The 14,222-nt window shown below is 24.6% G+C and overlaps 1 protein-coding gene across 1 annotated transcript; it reads left to right on the top strand.

Annotated features, from left to right (window-relative positions):
* The first annotated feature begins 2,844 nt into the window (after positions 1 to 2,844).
* Positions 2,845 to 10,266, top strand: LOC132930062 (uncharacterized). The gene is made up of 16 exons (XM_060995717.1): positions 2,845 to 3,403; positions 3,511 to 3,856; positions 4,573 to 4,786; positions 4,866 to 5,152; positions 5,237 to 5,381; positions 6,028 to 6,155; positions 6,247 to 6,393; positions 6,501 to 6,625; positions 6,700 to 6,945; positions 7,006 to 7,114; positions 7,195 to 7,421; positions 7,728 to 7,890; positions 8,582 to 8,848; positions 8,905 to 9,243; positions 9,333 to 9,438; positions 9,505 to 10,266. The coding sequence occupies exons 1-16, from the start codon at positions 3,312 to 3,314 to the stop codon at positions 9,702 to 9,704; spliced, it is 3,141 nt and encodes a 1,046-aa protein (XP_060851700.1). The 5' UTR covers positions 2,845 to 3,311; the 3' UTR covers positions 9,705 to 10,266.
* The last annotated feature ends 3,956 nt before the right edge of the window (positions 10,267 to 14,222 follow it).

The raw sequence follows: 14,222 nt of genomic DNA, 5'->3' as shown, positions 1-14,222 counted from the left end.
CCAATTAGGGCAATGCGCACCTGGGTAAATACTAATTTGGAACCGAAACTATAATATATAGGTATTAGGTATGCAAATTATCAATTTTATGTATAGTTGTCACTTGTCATGGTCGAATGACAAAACTCATGATCGTAATGGAAATATCCATTTCATGTATTTTTTTACGATGATTTTTAATTAGTTTTACAAGAATACAATGTTGTTTTTGTTGTTTTGTTTTTATATATTATGTATTAATAAGTATTTTTATCTCATTTAAAATTGAACCTCTTGACGTTTAGATCTAATAAAACTAAAAATCATTTCTTATGATAGTCAATAAAAATTTATAATAATTTTTAGGTTTTAATTCTTAGTACTTATAAAGATTTTTTTTTTTTGATTTTATTTTAAATGATATATTTTAGTTATAGTTAAATATTTTTTTTATGTTCTTAGCCTAGACTAGTAATTTATAAATAGTTAAGTTTTTATATTTGTTTTATACCTACTGTATAACGATATAATGCGTACTCTTAGAACCTATTGACAATTTATGTTCTTAAATTATATATTTATATAAATATGTGTTATGTTTTAAATAAAAAATATAATTAAAAGTACATACAAATTTAAATATATCAACAGATAAAACACCAAACTGAAAAACAAAAATATAAAATATATATGTATATAATTGTATTATCAAAATAAGGTATAGGTATAATATAGGCGTAAGATAATGATACCTATAGTATAAAAGTGTAAGCATCCCTCTACTTATTTTGAGCCACTTCCACCACTGGTTATAGCTAATAACTTATTAGTAATAACTAATAAGTTTTGCATGATAATTGACTTAGAAATAAAAACGGACATTTTTAAGCATAAGAAGTATTTAAAAAATCATGTTACAACTTACATGTTACAAGTTTATAGATTGATAAATCTTAAATTTTTCGATAAACGTGACAACATTTATATAATTGTAATATAAATAGTTCGCACAATAAAAATTATTCTTAAAAAAATTTTAGAATCTACCTACTGTGTCAGGTATTGTTTTAAATGTGACATTATTACATTGACAATATATTTTTGTAATGTTTTAATTACCAAAACATTATAGACTAATTTATAAGTACAGTAAGCATACACGTGTGTGTGTTTTTAGTGATCGTTTATGAATTTATGATACGTATTATACTACCAATAGGTACCTAGTACCTACGAATTGCTTTGTAAATATATTAATATAATATGTATACATACCTTTTATTGTACCTAATGGGCAATGGTTAATATACAGGATACGCTTTATCAACACTAATATTATACCAGACAATATACAATCACAATGTATAAAGGTTCGTAGTTCAAGATCCATGTTGATTGTTTGAAGTAATATATATACGTACTACGTATTATGACTACATAAATACATTTTTAATTCCATATCCCTTTAAATATTTTTCCGTGAAATTTCTCTGTATAAAAATCAAATTTTGAACCAATAGGTAGTTAATTGGATATATCATATATATTATTAATATAATAATATATAAGTACCAATTTAAAGTTTAAATGAGTATAGTTGAAGAAGTGAACTCGCGTAGTCAGCATTGGTATCTATACTACTCATCGTGTCAGTCTAACACCACCAGAGCCGCTCATCAAAGTTATAACTAGGACATCTATTCTGGGGAACTGAATATATATTATAAAATGATATTAATCTATTCTGTGTTATATCACACGTAAATGTATGAGAGATCATTTATTAATCTTGTCATTATTAATTTAATAATTGGCCATAGACCTATTACCTACCATGTCTATACCACGAGTCCACAAATCAAAATAGACCATCGTAAATCTTAAATTCTTAACCTTATTTATAGTAGCTCATGATCAGACCATATAATTGCGCGCGCTGGGTAATTGATTTCTATTAAAATAATAATAATAATAATATTTAATATTATATTAATTATTAAATATTTAATGTTATATATTATTATGTGATATATTATACAAATAATGAAAGTAAAAAATTTATTTTTTTTTTACATTCTTAATGTGATTATTTTATAATATTATCATAATAACTAACAGATAGGATTACTTAATAAAATATGAAAAAAAACCACAAAATAATGTACAGCATGTTATTTAAAACAGACTGGCAAATAATTATACACGCCCGTATCACCAGAGGTTAATTGTTATTTCGTTATTCGTGACATTTTAATATTATTTTTTGAAGATAATATAATATAGTGATGGACGATCTGAATCGATTTTTTTGTTATAAATCATCGAACTTTTGAATCGATCCAATATTGTAAAGATCGAATCGTATATTTTTCATAATTAATATTATATAGATGTATAAATATGACGTAAATAAACTTTTGATACATAAAGAGAAATAATATTATTTGTTGTGTATAATAAGCATTGTTAAAATTGATTATTTGTTCGTAAACTACAAGTGCTTATTAAATTAATTTAATAAAACTTCTGAACAAAAAATGAATTATTTGTATTTGTCATGCTAATTATAACATCAATATAAAAAACCAATATTCATGTCTCATATCACAACTCACGTTTAGTGAATTTATCAGTAAATATTAAAAATGTATAGTTAAATTAATCAGACTTTTATAGTTGCATAAATGCAAAATATCTTTTGATATATAATATAAAATATAAAATTATTTTTGTTACAAAATTTATATGAAAATATTTTTATTTAAATATAATTTTGTGTATTATACATGATATTTACATTAAATTATGTTTATATTTTGGTAAAATTTGATGTATAAATTGTCGTTATTTTGGCAACAACGATATCATATTATCAAATACTATTCCAATTTTTTCAGATCGATGCGTAGATCGGTCAACTTTCGAGAATCACCCATGACCCATTGACCCATCACTAGTCTAATCTTCGTGTTCGTTATCTGTATGAATATTAATTATTATTGTGTTTAATAAATAATTTTACTTTTTTCATCAGAATGGATTTTCATCAAGAATATTCTTGTTGTCACCTATCTACGGCTTCGATCATAGTTGTTATGGGTAGAATTTGCTATCTATTCTACAACCGTGACTTCGACTGATTCGTTCCAAATTTTGCCGGCGACCCTTCTGTCTTATCTGATAACGTTGGTATTGATAAGATTATTATTTATTTAGATTGAAATGATTGAATTGAAAATAATTTTAAAATATTAAAATTGGCAATTGCCTTATTGCTTATAACAATTTTAATTTTGTTTACCAAATACCATAATAAATATAAATGTTGTACAATGGTTCGTGTTATAACGGCCTACAACTTCGAAGGTCAAAAAGTAGATACCTGTGCCGATCCAGTCGCTTTTACATCGGCTCCTCCAAATAGGTAAATATTACTACTGAAACTTCTGAAACTACCGAAGTACAGTATTAGGTACTATGTGTGTTAACTATTCGGCAATCATGCAAAAATACATTGTGTGTATGGTTTAGGTTGTTGATTGCATTGGCTCATCATGCCATTGAGGTTCGAGATTTATCTGATGAGGCTAAGCCTACCTATGCAATCCCTACTGTCGATCAAGTAATTCAGTTATCTTATTGTGCTTCCGGTAATTATATCGCCACTCTAGAAACGAAGCAAAAGAGGTCCGGAGATGATGCACTGTATTTGAGAGTTTATTGCAACTGGGAGCAATGCAGTCAAGGAACTCCACCATTAAGAGCCAGAATAGCTGGACGTGTGACACCTACTGGGTCACAAATTGGAGACAATGCATTGGATATGATTGAGATCCCTTTCAAGTCTACAACAATAAATGCATTCGCCTGTTGTCAGGTAATACATAAGAATATCATAAAATAAATATTCTATATGTTTCAATGTATCATACACTTTTTGATAATGAGTTAAGTATTGGTTCATTTCCTTTACAATCTCAACAATTATAACTAAACTTGTTGAAAGAGTGATAATATTTAGGTTATTATATTATTATTTCTCATTAATCATTATGCATCTAAAGTTATCAATCAAATTTTTGAAAATATTAAGGATTTGGTCTGAGTAAAATATTAAAACACTTAATTCAAATAACATAATTTGTACATCAGAATCAAGTACAAAGTTCACAATATGAACTGTCATTTGGATTTTTACAATAAATCCCTCATTGTGATGGATATTTACTTGTATTGTTTTGTTACATAATATTAATTACTAAATAACCGTTTAGAGTTACACAAGACTCCTCTCACAAATTAAATATTATATATTCTCATAAAATAGTGAAATATGAATGTAGTATTACTTATACAGTTATAACCTTTAACTTAGCCAGTCCTATGCAATATTTCACAATTATAGCTAACCTTCTGCAAAATATCTATTAGATTAGATGTAAAAATAACAGTTATCAAATATTTTCCGTTTTATTGGATATGCATGAGTGTATTATGCTTAAGATAAAAACATCAAATTGTATGCTGCATTTTTAAACATTTACAAATATTTTTAATTAAAACATATTAATAAATAATAATTATAACTTACAGGAAACAGGAAACATTGTTATTGCATCTAAATGTATACTTAGTATTTTTAGAATGGTAATAAAAACACATGACATATCTCGACTACGGTTCTTAGATTTCGATACATGGCCAATGATTATGAACCTCAAGTTTAATGTTTGTGATTTACAAATAGAACAAGATATTGTAGCTGTTTTTGGAGAAAAAAGAGTACAAGTATTTCAAATTATGAAAGGTATTGTTAACTAGTAAAATATTATAATAATATGTATTTATAAAAATATTTATGTACATACTTTGTTTTTCATTTTTAGATTCTAAAAAATTGTCTGATTGGAGTTCAACGACTAGTTCTATGAAAACGAATACTGCCCAAGAATACATTGAGCAATCTGAAGTTCCATCTGGACCTATTGATTTAAATCAATTAATTAAATCAAAAACTGATACTTACCTTAGGCCACTTGTTAACCCAAATTGTTTCCCAATTATGGTGATGACCCCTGGTTTTGATGATAGCGCATTGGTAGAACAAGAAGAAAATGCTCCATTTAATATTGCTTCTCTACCTATCACTATAAATGAAACTGAAGCAATTGATGTATGAAATATTTTTATTTTTTTTATATATATATATATATATATATATATTAAATACCTAACTAAAATGTTTTTTTTATTGTAGCCATGGAGTGAACCTATCAACTGGACAGTTAAAATACTATTACAACTTGAATTAAATTTGAGCAGATGTCATGTCACAAATGAATGTATAAAATCCGTGCTGTTACACTTGGTTTATAAGCGACATGAAACATCTAAAGTATTAGGTAATTGATGCGTTGAGTAATAAAATATATACACACTCAGCACACTGAATATATTTACAAAATTCTGCATTCAATCAGAATTAACTCTGATAAGAAATAATCATTTTTCTAATTTGTTTAAAACTATATTTAATAAATTAATTCCAAGTAATAAAAATTTAATAGAAATTACTTTTTATAAGTAATTATATTATATAGTATACCAAAAATTAAAGTACATTTTTTAAATTAATCAGAAACAATAATGCTATATTATTTCAAATTAATTATGTTTCTGTTTTGGACAACATATGTATGTGCACTATACTTTATAGTTTAATTAATAAATATCTATGTTTAATAATTAATTCTTCTAAATATTTTATTTTTTTTAGTTTGGCATCTTATTTCAATTATTAAATTATTTACTAGTTACACTTAGCTTGGTTGTTAATTTATTAATGTTTAATAAGAAATTATAAATATATACTTATTTTTTTTATTGAAAATTAAAGTAATTGCATTACATTTTTTTTTTGAGTACTGAGTAAAGAACTTGATTATTTTTTAAAAGTAACTGATCAAACTTTATTGAAGTAATAATGATAGCTTATATTAATATTAGAATGAGCATTCAAGTAATTTATGTATTATTTGTATATTTTAGAATGGAATTTTCCTCGTTTCCGCACTGAAACATACAATCATTTAACATGTGTTAACTGCTTAATAAGTTTAAAAGAAGAAGCATTTGTTTTTCATTCTCTTGTTACACATGAAAAAAATGAAGTAGAGGTATATAATATTAATTATGAATTTATGAAAGTTTAATTTTATACTTTTTTATATAGTGTACTTATATAACTGTTAATTTATTTGATTATAGATATCTCCAGCACAATGCATTACTGTTTATAATTTTATGTCACCTGTTGTTAAAATTTTTATGGATCGTTCAGTACTGCATGTATTGACTACTGCTAGCTTAGAAACTTACACAATTAGATTGTTTCCTTCCTCGAGTCCTTCTCCGGTACATATAATAATTATTAATATTACAGTTTTGTGATTTTAATCTAATTATTATATAAATATTTTAATTTTTATATTTTATTAGTTGACAATTTTTTTATGTTTTAGTCGCATATTTTATCTGAACGTGTAACACTTATTGGTCATAAACCATTTTTGGGTATAGTTGACATGGTACTTTTAGAAAATAAATTGGTTATTTTCACTTCTGCTAATCCAAATCAAGACAATAAGTAAAAATAATTAAAAATATATCTACTTATTATTCAAACACTAATATTTTAACTTATTATTAACTTACTGCTAGGGTGAACAATAGTTGGACACTTTACATGTTAATGCTGCCTACTCCTAGTAGTATATGTAAAGTTCTTACATTCAAAGCAAGGATTTCTAGATTCAAAACTCCAAATAAGTACATTCATTTGATGAAAGAAGCTTTAAATATATCAGATATTGTAGAAAATTATACATATCGTGGTTGTGGTACTGCTCGTTTGGGAAACAATGATTTCAAAAAGTTTTGCTGCCTTGTGGCTGACCACTATTTTTTGTAAGTTCAATAGATGTATAAACATACTTCTTAAATAATATTGATACATTTATATTTAAGATTTAAAAAAGATGGATGGGAATGGTCTTACAAACTTTATGAAAAAGCTAATTTGTTGCCAATGGATATATTTATACGAATGAAACAATTAGAAGATATGTACAAACGTGTTAGTGAAAATATTTTTATTTTCATCAAAATATTAAATATAGTAAGATTTTTATTGAAATTAAATTGTATTACTTTCAGGTAAAACGCCCAGTGAATACTATTCCAGCACTGAAATTTTATATTAGTTCATGGATACATGATCATACTGATCAAGTTGATTTAAAAACATTTATGTATGGGATTAAGATAGCCGATAGAAGTTGTGATTTATTGTATATTGCTGAACTTGTATTATCTGAGAAGTCTGTCAGAAAACTACCACTTAATAATGCTATTAAACACATTAAAAAAAATTTAGAAGCCAGGTACCCAAAATAAATTGTATTACAGTATTATTCATTAACATACCACAAATAAAAGAATACATTTTTAATGTGATTCAACCTATAGTTCCTACATATTATGATCTTATAAGTATCAAATTAAAATATTGACGTAAATATTTTTTGTATTTTATTTTTATATAATTTATTTACAATCCACTCATAAATTAATTCATTGTGATATATTAATGCGGTAATACAAAATAAAACAATAGAAGTATTATTTATAAAGATAGTCATAGTTCCATACAATGAGGACTTTAATTTTTGTTTCATATTTTTGTCTAGTTATGAATGGAAAGGTGCCTTAACATTTGCATTACTATTCTTATACTCATTGTCTAACATTGAAACTAAGGATGTCTCAGAAATGTATAACGAAGCAGACGAAATTTCAAATAAATCATTTGTACAATTTTGCAATACCTATTCCAATTTATTAATAGAACAAGTGAGTAAAGTCTAAATTTAATTTTTTTTTTTTAAATGATTAATACAAAAAATGTATTTATGTTCAAATTATATAATATGTAATATCTATTCAAAATATATAATCTATTTTATATCGTTACATAATTAATAATGAATATTAGGAATTTAGGAGAATATATTATAAATTATTGTTAATATTTTATTAAATTAAGTTATGTGTGCATTGTAAGTTCATGTAAAAGTCAATTATTAATATTTAAAAAAAAAATCTACCATTTTTATTTTTATACAGATTGATTATTTTATTGTGAGCATTCATTAAAATAAAAACTGAATATTTTTTCAAACAAACATTTTTGAAAAGACTAATTTCTTTGTTAAAAGCATTATCACTTATATAATATACATTGAATGTATTTCCTCTAATAATAATTTATGTACAATATTTTTAATTCATATTTCATATTTTCAAAGAAATTTTATTGGGTAAATTACCTAAATATTATTTCTTAGTTCACAATATAATAAAACATTTAAAACTATCTTTAAATTTTAAAGTTAAGTACAATCTACTAAATGTAATATAATCTCATATCTCTTTGGGTTTTTTTTTATTTTGTTTAATATTTATGATTAACTTTTAATATACTATAGTATTTTAATTAATTAACATTTAAATATCATATACTTATAACCATTATTGCTTACAGGATTCTTCATTTTCTGAATTTTCACTAATATTGATGCAAGAAACTCCAATTTTAATTGCTCATGGTTTCGCAGAAATAATTTCTTCTGGTCAACCTATGAAACTCCGAAAAGTTATTCAAGCATTTCAAAAATACATTGGATCTCATATGTACTCTACAAATGTGACAGAAGTCTTCAAACGATTTCTCGAATTACATTTTTCTCGTTCTTATGGACATGACAAAACACCAGATCTCAACAAGAAATATGTCTGTGATGCCATCAAGGTAAAATAATATTTTCTCCTGGTTAACAATAATATTATTACTTTATTTGTTTTTAGATTCTATTTAGACAATACCTGACAGATCTCACAAAACCAATTTCTGAAAATGTTACACAAACTAATGCCAAAGACTGGAAAAATATCTACAATTCACAAATACCAGGTTATATACAAATGCTGCCATGCTATAATAGCAACAATGAAAATTTAATAAAACTACAAAGCCTGTTTTACACTAACTGGTTAACCAATGATTTCAAAGAAGACATAAAACAAGTTCTCCCATTATTGAGCAAGCCATCATTAAGTTTGGAGATCATGGCCTCTGAAAATACTACGAAAACAATTGAAATACTCATAGATAAGTGTCCTCAGGCTGTTCTAAAATACTCTATTGTAAGTAATAATTATACTTGTTTAATATTAATAGATGTAAGATTTTACTGTTTATATGTAATTACCAACACTCAATAATTTTGTTTTAGGACTATTTAAAGTCAACATCTGAATGGAAATATACAACAAGTTTACTAGAAAAAAAATCAAAATCAGATATAGATAATCAATCTAAATATCATGAAGTCTTACACGGTAAAAATTTAACATACTTTCATTTACTCTTGTTTTTATTTAATGTTATATACATATTGTTTTTAGATATGTTAGAGTATTTGTCACATAATATGTGTGTCGAGGATCTTTGTAGTGTACTACCAGAAGATAGCTCAACAGATATAGGTCATGATGAGTATCAAACATATGTAATTACTTGTCAAAAAATCAACCAAGCAAATCAAATTAAATCAATGGTTATGGCTACTGGTCAACAACTTTTAGCTTCACTTAATTTTAAATAAATTTGAAAACTTATGTATTCAATGCTTTAGTGCACAAGCTTTCAATCTTCAAAAACTAATTTCAGCATCAATCAAATTATTTATAGCAATTTAACATTAAATATTTTAATGTACTATTCTAGTAGGTAAAGTATTTATTTTTTTCATAACCATATAAATGTGAACAATATTGATTGGTTTTCTTTGAATAATGTTCATTACTGAGTGATTTAAAATTAATATTTTAATATGCACTTAATTTGAAATTGAAATTTTCTATGTTTATAAAGTATTGAAGATTTCCAATTTTAAATCAATTATTTTTTTATTTTTTTATTTGATAAAACTATTTAAAATCTTAATTCTAAACATAATAGTATGACTCATAATTAAAGTATATTTTTACATTGATATCAGTTTATCAAAAAAAAAATTGTTTTGTCGCTTACACATTTAAGTCCTAAGATCATCTATATGTACACCATTTATTTATTTTAATTATTATTGTTATTTTATTTTATTTTATTTTTATTATATTGTTGACATAAAATCACAAATAAAAACTATAATTATAAAATGGTTATTTTTGTTGACTTTTATACTTAAAAGTATAACTGAAAATTAAGTTTGACCTTGGTGGTTCTAAAATTATTATGAAGAACTATTATAGTGCTGTTTAACAATATAATTAAACCTCTAAATAGTGGACACTCTGACATTTTGTCTGCTATTTGGAGGTATATTTGTATATATTATTAAATGCATATATGTAGTATTGATGGCAGATGAAAAATAGTAAATAAAAACTAGTGATACAATATATTTGTGTTTATTTAATAATATCTAAATTTTATTTGGCCCATATCTACCAAATTAACATAAAAATAAACTATTAAGGCACCCCTCCCCCCATACCAAAAAAAAATATACATATTTATATCCCAGGAGCAGCAAGGGCCAAGGTTTAGTATCAGTATCAGTATGCCCCTGAATTCACCTAAATTATGACAGTATATTTTTGTATTCTATCGATAAAATAATAATCTAATATTATTGTGTAGGTACTAGGTACTAATAGCTGTAGTCATCTATAACTGCTGCAACATATTAAGTTTCTACGTAATAGTGTAATTATCATTTCAAAGAAGCAAGAATGTTTAATCAAATTGATGTTCTATTGTATACATCTATGACATATATATAAGTGTATAATATATTATAGGTAATATAATCAGTAAGTACCAAAAATGTGGATAAATCTAACTACATTTGTGCTCCAAATCTTAATAGTTATTGGTTGAAGTTATCAAGTCTTTAAAAATCTTTTGAGCTTAGAAGAATACCACCCCCGAAATTTTTGTCATTTATTTAAAATTATGTGTTACTTACCTATACCTAGATATATAAATATATTGATTTTTCGCTATATAGTTATCTTTAATAATATCATTCTCTCAACAGTAAATTGCACATTATAATATTATATTTTCTATTCGCACTTAACAATTTGTTCTTTAATCTTTTTAAACATAATATTATTATGAGTACCTACTACCTGTCTACCTATCTTTATTTTCACATTACTTAACCAACTACAAATTTATTATATTTAACTTAATTGCATGGGTTACTTGAAACAGTCTGAATTTTTTTTTTTAATCAATATAATCGTAAATCGTTCTTGGATTAAAATATTCTTTGCGTATTTGTAATATTAAATATTCTCATCAATCAAGTGATATTTCTTAGAAAATCGAAATAAAAATAAAAAATCTTGATAATTTTAACCATTTTGTAATAACCACTAAAAGATTATGGAGTATATCAAATTATAAAGGTTTTAATATTTTTTAGAGTAAGTACTTATTAAAAGAACATTAATTCAATTGAAAGTATAAGAAAAATATTTTTTTTTCAATTTTAGATCTTCAAAAAACCAAAATAATCGAAGGTGACATGCATTTATGTAGAAGTTTCTTTTTATATTTATTTATTACTATAGACTATATTTTATAGTCACTTACGATATTTTAAGGTAACTTGAAACAATATTTTTAAATTTCTTTAACACTTCAATTGTCTAACTTAAAATTGTTTAAGGTACCCATTACCTATCAAGTTATTCTATTCTAGCCATTCTAGGGTCTCATACGACAACGAATTAATTTTTTTAGTTCAGGTTAAGAAAGATTGTTAAAACCATTTTAAGTCACACAGTACCTATACAGAAAGATGGAATATAAATTTGTGATCATTCCACAATGTTCAATATAATCACGTAATTTCAAAGTTAAAAACATTGATGAGAAAACCAAAGTATATCTTATATTATTCAGAAGATTTTGTTAGTTTCATATTTTACATTTAGTACCCAAGTAAGTAACAAAATTAATTTTCTCATATTTTTTTTTATTTTTTTCGCGTAAAGCATACAAATTAAAAAGAATACGAGTCTTAATTCGTTCATCTAATAACAAAAAAAAAAAAGTTCAAGGCAATCGTATAAATTAAAATACTAAAACAGATATGATAATTACCTATACATTTTATAATGCTAGTTTATTCTGAAAATATATATGTTTACAAACAATATTATTTTTAAAAATATTTAATATAATCTTTTTTTTTATTTTATTAATTAATCTGTGGTGGCGTTACATAATAGGAAATTTAGATAAATAAAAGAACAACGACATGAACACTTGAATAGGAAAAAACCCACTAGCCGCACCTTCAATATAACTTAATATATTTTGTTATTTAATAGTTTTTTTTTTTTATTGACCCGCAGTATTATCATACGAGGCCAGTCCCTGTTTAGACGATGGGTGATGTTGTTTGGGATAGTTGAGAAGGAAATTTGATGAATTAATGGATTAGGGTGGTCTTTTAGTTTGCTATGAAATTTTCTGTAATGATTTATTACTAATTCTCTTGTAGTTAATAGTTGGAGGTCTTTATAAAGACCTTGATTTGTTGAGTACCAAGGAGCTTTTTTGATTATTCTTAGAGCTATTGATTGGAATGACTGTAATGGTCTAATATTAGATGGTTTGGCGGGTCCCCATATTTGTATCCCGCGCATACGACCTAAATGGTCTGATTACACTTTTGTATACGAGCATATTATGTGCTAGACTAAGTTTTAGTTTTAGGATGGGGTGAAGTAAACGGAGCCGGATGTTTGCTTGTTACCGTTTTAATATTATGTGGTGTGACCATGTCAATGTTTTATCCATAGTTATGCCCAGATACTTTGTCGAAGACTGCATATAAGAATTAATAGATATGCCGTTTAATATAAGAATATAATCATTATAATCTTACAAAAATGTTATTTTAATAATCTTTATTAAAATAGTATTTTGAGATTATTTATTACGTTTTTTTTTTATTTTAAGTAGTTAGCCAGTTATGTACTTCTTGACTTCTTGTACAATCGTATTTACTGAAATCTATAAATCTCTTTGTGGCTACCCATTTTGTTTTAGATTTTGACATATTGATTTTTAAATTATTTTTTTTGTTTCTGCGATCATTTTTTAAAAGAATGCTTCAGTTTTCAACTTTGAGAGTGGTTTTTAGTAACAGATTGTACTTAATTAGTACTTTTTGGGAGGGGGAGAGTAGGAGGAAGTGATGTTATAAGTAAAAAATTCCCTGTAATTTTCAAAATAACCGAAAAAAATAGAAGGAAAACCGGAAACTTTTATGTAAAATTTTCAGGTTTTGATTAAGTCGATATTTTATTATTGACGCAACTCAAAAACCAATGACTTTAAATACTAACGATTTTCACCAAATATTCAAATAATAATTTTAAACACATGGTATAATTTTAAAATGTTATGACTTTTTGACTTATTAATAAATATTTTTAATATTATTTAGTTTTTCTTCCCGGTCTTTCCTAAACAAAATGTCAATAAAAATAATTTGTTTAGACAAAAACTTGAAAGTTAATTATAAGGTGTTATTGTACCTATTTAAAAATATTAAAAATACATAGGTATAATTTTTTTTAAAAATCATCCTCTTATATACTCGCAATCTAACATAATCTAATAAATTACCTAATTCAAACTTTGACAAAATTCTTCGAAATAACGAAATTATTTCTTAATAATAATAAGTATGTGGTGTCGGTTATGTATAAGCTGCGATAGTCAATAGATATTTACTACTGCATTAGAACTTAAAGTAGGTACCTATATTAAAGAGTTTATATTATACCTAATACCTATCATATTTTATTCCGTATTTATTTTTATTTTTATATCATAAAATGTTTTCTATTATTAGTTATAAATTTAAAATATCATAAAAATGTATATAGGTAGGTAATAAATAGTATAAGTATAAGTATAATTATATTATATTTTTTATTTTTATAGGTTATGTAGACATTTTTTTTTCAAAACTATAATAACTTATTTTTTAAGACGTTATAATAATATTTTATATTATATATACATTTTCCTATGATAAATTTATACTTTATATTTACAATAATATAGTATAATAGTACTAAATAGCTAC

The sequence above is a fragment of the Rhopalosiphum padi genome, chromosome 4, assembly GCF_020882245.1.
Source record: "Rhopalosiphum padi isolate XX-2018 chromosome 4, ASM2088224v1, whole genome shotgun sequence".
NCBI classification, from domain to species: domain Eukaryota; kingdom Metazoa; phylum Arthropoda; class Insecta; order Hemiptera; family Aphididae; genus Rhopalosiphum; species Rhopalosiphum padi.
Note: the sequence above shows the minus strand (reverse complement) of the source record. Positions and strands in the feature narration are given on the sequence as shown.

Bases quoted from the DNA above. Each gene is read 5' to 3' on its own strand.
- LOC132930062 (XM_060995717.1), top strand. From the start codon at position 3,312: ATGGTTCGTGTTATAACGGCCTACAACTTCGAAGGTCAAAAAGTAGAT. The intron at 9,244-9,332 runs GTAAGTAATAAT...ATTTTGTTTTAG, and splicing joins CTGTTCTAAAATACTCTATT to GACTATTTAAAGTCAACATC. The intron at 9,439-9,504 runs GTAAAAATTTAA...TATTGTTTTTAG, and splicing joins ATATCATGAAGTCTTACACG to ATATGTTAGAGTATTTGTCA.